This window comes from Dichomitus squalens (assembly GCF_000275845.1).
Source record: "Dichomitus squalens LYAD-421 SS1 unplaced genomic scaffold DICSQscaffold_238, whole genome shotgun sequence".
Lineage (NCBI taxonomy): Eukaryota > Fungi > Basidiomycota > Agaricomycetes > Polyporales > Polyporaceae > Dichomitus > Dichomitus squalens.
In genome coordinates this window covers 1-1,197 of record NW_006767120.1, presented here as the reverse complement: position 1 = coordinate 1,197, position 1,197 = coordinate 1, and the positions used below count along the sequence as shown (strand labels likewise).

The 1,197-nt window shown below is 55.9% G+C and overlaps 1 protein-coding gene across 1 annotated transcript; it reads right to left on the bottom strand.

Annotated features, from left to right (window-relative positions):
- Positions 1 to 305: 305 nt before the first annotated feature.
- On the bottom strand, positions 306 to 1,197 carry DICSQDRAFT_45193 (uncharacterized protein; the record flags this gene model as incomplete). The annotated part of the gene is made up of 1 exon (XM_007371748.1): positions 306 to 1,197. A coding segment is annotated over one exon (892 nt), but the record flags the coding sequence as incomplete, so codon positions are not given.

Sequence of the window (1,197 nt, the reverse complement as noted above, 5' to 3'; positions counted from 1 at the left end):
ACAAGGCTGACCATGTTCCCATCAGGTGTGGTCATTGCCGTGCGTTCTACGTGCTCGGGCTCGACCCGGATTTGCTCGTACGCGTCCTTACCGTCAATGAGGCTTCGGTACGGGTGCCTGGACACCCGCCGCAGAATGCCTTCCATGTCCGGAAGAGGTGAGGTGAGTTTTTTTGTATTAGCATTACGTTCACGCAGATCGCACACAACACGGAGTTTGGGAGGGACTCCCTTCACACCGGTGCCCGGTTTAGTGAGGAGCAGCATGGGTGATGTATTACGTGCACTAGTGTACTTCCAGCGGCCGGATTTGAGGTAAGCATCGCGTTTCTCCCTCCAATTCTCCCTGTGAGCGTCCGGGCATTTAGATGGGCGCCACGTATAGACTTTGTCCGGGTCTATGAGAGGAATCCGGTGATTTATCACACGCAGAGGGGGCAACGGTGAGTCACTGGCTTCTTTGCATACTGGAGCGGCATACTCACGCAACTCCCGTCTTGCCGCCTCGAGTACGTCGTCCAAAACATCAGCCGAGTGGGACTGCAGCGTTCGCACCTGGCGACCTTCGATTGGTAGTGCCTGTGGGCTGCCCACGACTAAAGTGGCAGGGTTGAGCCCCAGCGTAACTTTGTGCTGGAAAATGAACGGAGTTCCGAGGATGAGGTCGTAATTCAGCAGGTTAATTACGTCGAAATACCTCTCGGACCGGATACGCTGGTATTCGAGACGCGCCCTGCAACCAAAGTTGATCTTTGCGCGAGACCCTTGGACAGCCAACTGTACAGGTAAAGGCTTCGTCAGTTCAAAGACATTGATGCCTAATTGATGAGCCAACCTTGCAGACATGAAATCTGACAGCGACCCGGAGTCGATTAGGGCTCGAGCGGGTTGCTCGTTCACTTGCACGACTACCACGACAGGTTCCGGAATCAGGCGAGAAAAATCTCGAGGGGCGGCTGCATTGCGCTGCAACGCCTCAAGGTTGCCTTCCGATTCCGTACCGTGAGTCCTTGGCCTCACTGCAAACAGCGGGATGGGCGGACTGATGCGAGGGCGTGGTTTGCGCGTGAACAGGACTCGAAACTCGCCTGCCAGGTCATCAAGCTCAAAGGCCGGAGCCGCGAAAAGCCGTCGGACGTGCCGAGCGAAGTAGCCCAGCAGGTCGAACCTAGGGTTCAAGAGGAACTTGACCGGTATT